The following is an 829-nucleotide window of genomic DNA, read 5'->3' as shown; positions in this document are numbered from 1 at the left end:
CCTTTCCATTGATATTAATTTTTGTGTTCTTGCTTTTTTCTTGATTAGACTTGTTTTTTTTAATCAAATCTTAGCTGTATTATTTCTTCTCTATTTCATAGGCAGTAGGAAACTATATATTTGAAAATAATTTTATGGGGCTGTGGCTGTGGCTCAGCAGTAGAGCATTTGCCTAGCATGTGCGAGGCGCTGGGTTCTACCTCAGCTCCACATAAAAATACATAAATAAAATAAAGGTATTTTGTCCAACTACAACTAAATAATATTTTTAAAAGAAAAGAAAATAATTTTTGCAATTCTGGTCTCTTTTTTTTATGCGAAGATAACCTCAACATTTTATTATCTTCATAATAAAACAAACAATGAAGCTAAGAACTGGATCACTTGGCACTTTCTCTTCTTATCTCCTCCCAGTTCAAAATGCTTGCATCTCTTAATATCCAGCATTCTCTTAGATCTGCAATTAGGCTCAGCACACTCAAGCCTCAGCACAATCTTCTTTGTAGTTTTAGCCTTTTTCCTGAAAATTGGCTTAGTCTGTCCACCATAGCCACTCTGTTTCCTGTCATACTGCCGCTTTCCCTGTGCATACAGAGAATCCTTGCCCTTCTTGTACTGTGTCACTTTATGGGGTTGGTGTTCACCACATTTCTTACAGAACGTCCGGCGGGTCTTAGGAATGTTCACCATGTTTGTGAAAGCGTTATCGGCAAGGAAAAAAAAAACTGCCCACTTTATAATACAAGTTATAATTGTTCATCTGAGTACTGTTTCATCCCAGAGATCCTGATATTTTAAGCTTTTATTATTATTTAGTTCAAAGAACTTT

At 35.6% G+C, this 829-nt stretch overlaps 1 protein-coding gene across 1 annotated transcript; it reads right to left on the bottom strand.

Moving 5' to 3' along the window:
- Positions 1–323: 323 nt before the first annotated feature.
- LOC124108088 (large ribosomal subunit protein eL42-like) lies at positions 324–699 on the bottom strand. The gene has a single exon (XM_046466446.2). It carries the CDS (start codon positions 688–690, stop codon positions 346–348), a length of 345 nt encoding a protein of 114 aa, XP_046322402.1. The 5' UTR covers positions 691–699; the 3' UTR covers positions 324–345.
- Positions 700–829: the final 130 nt, after the last annotated feature.

The sequence above is a fragment of the Marmota monax genome, unplaced genomic scaffold, assembly GCF_021218885.2.
Source record: "Marmota monax isolate L192 unplaced genomic scaffold, Marmota_monax_Labrador192_F-V1.1 WCK01_AAM20220418_F8-fsc02865, whole genome shotgun sequence".
Classification (NCBI taxonomy): Eukaryota; Metazoa; Chordata; class Mammalia; order Rodentia; family Sciuridae; genus Marmota; species Marmota monax.
Note: the sequence above shows the minus strand (reverse complement) of the source record. Positions and strands in the feature narration are given on the sequence as shown.

What these genes read in the sequence shown, in the direction of transcription:
- LOC124108088 (XM_046466446.2), bottom strand. Translation starts at nt 690, where the DNA reads ATGGTGAACATTCCTAAGACCCGCCGGACGTTCTGTAAGAAATGTGGT.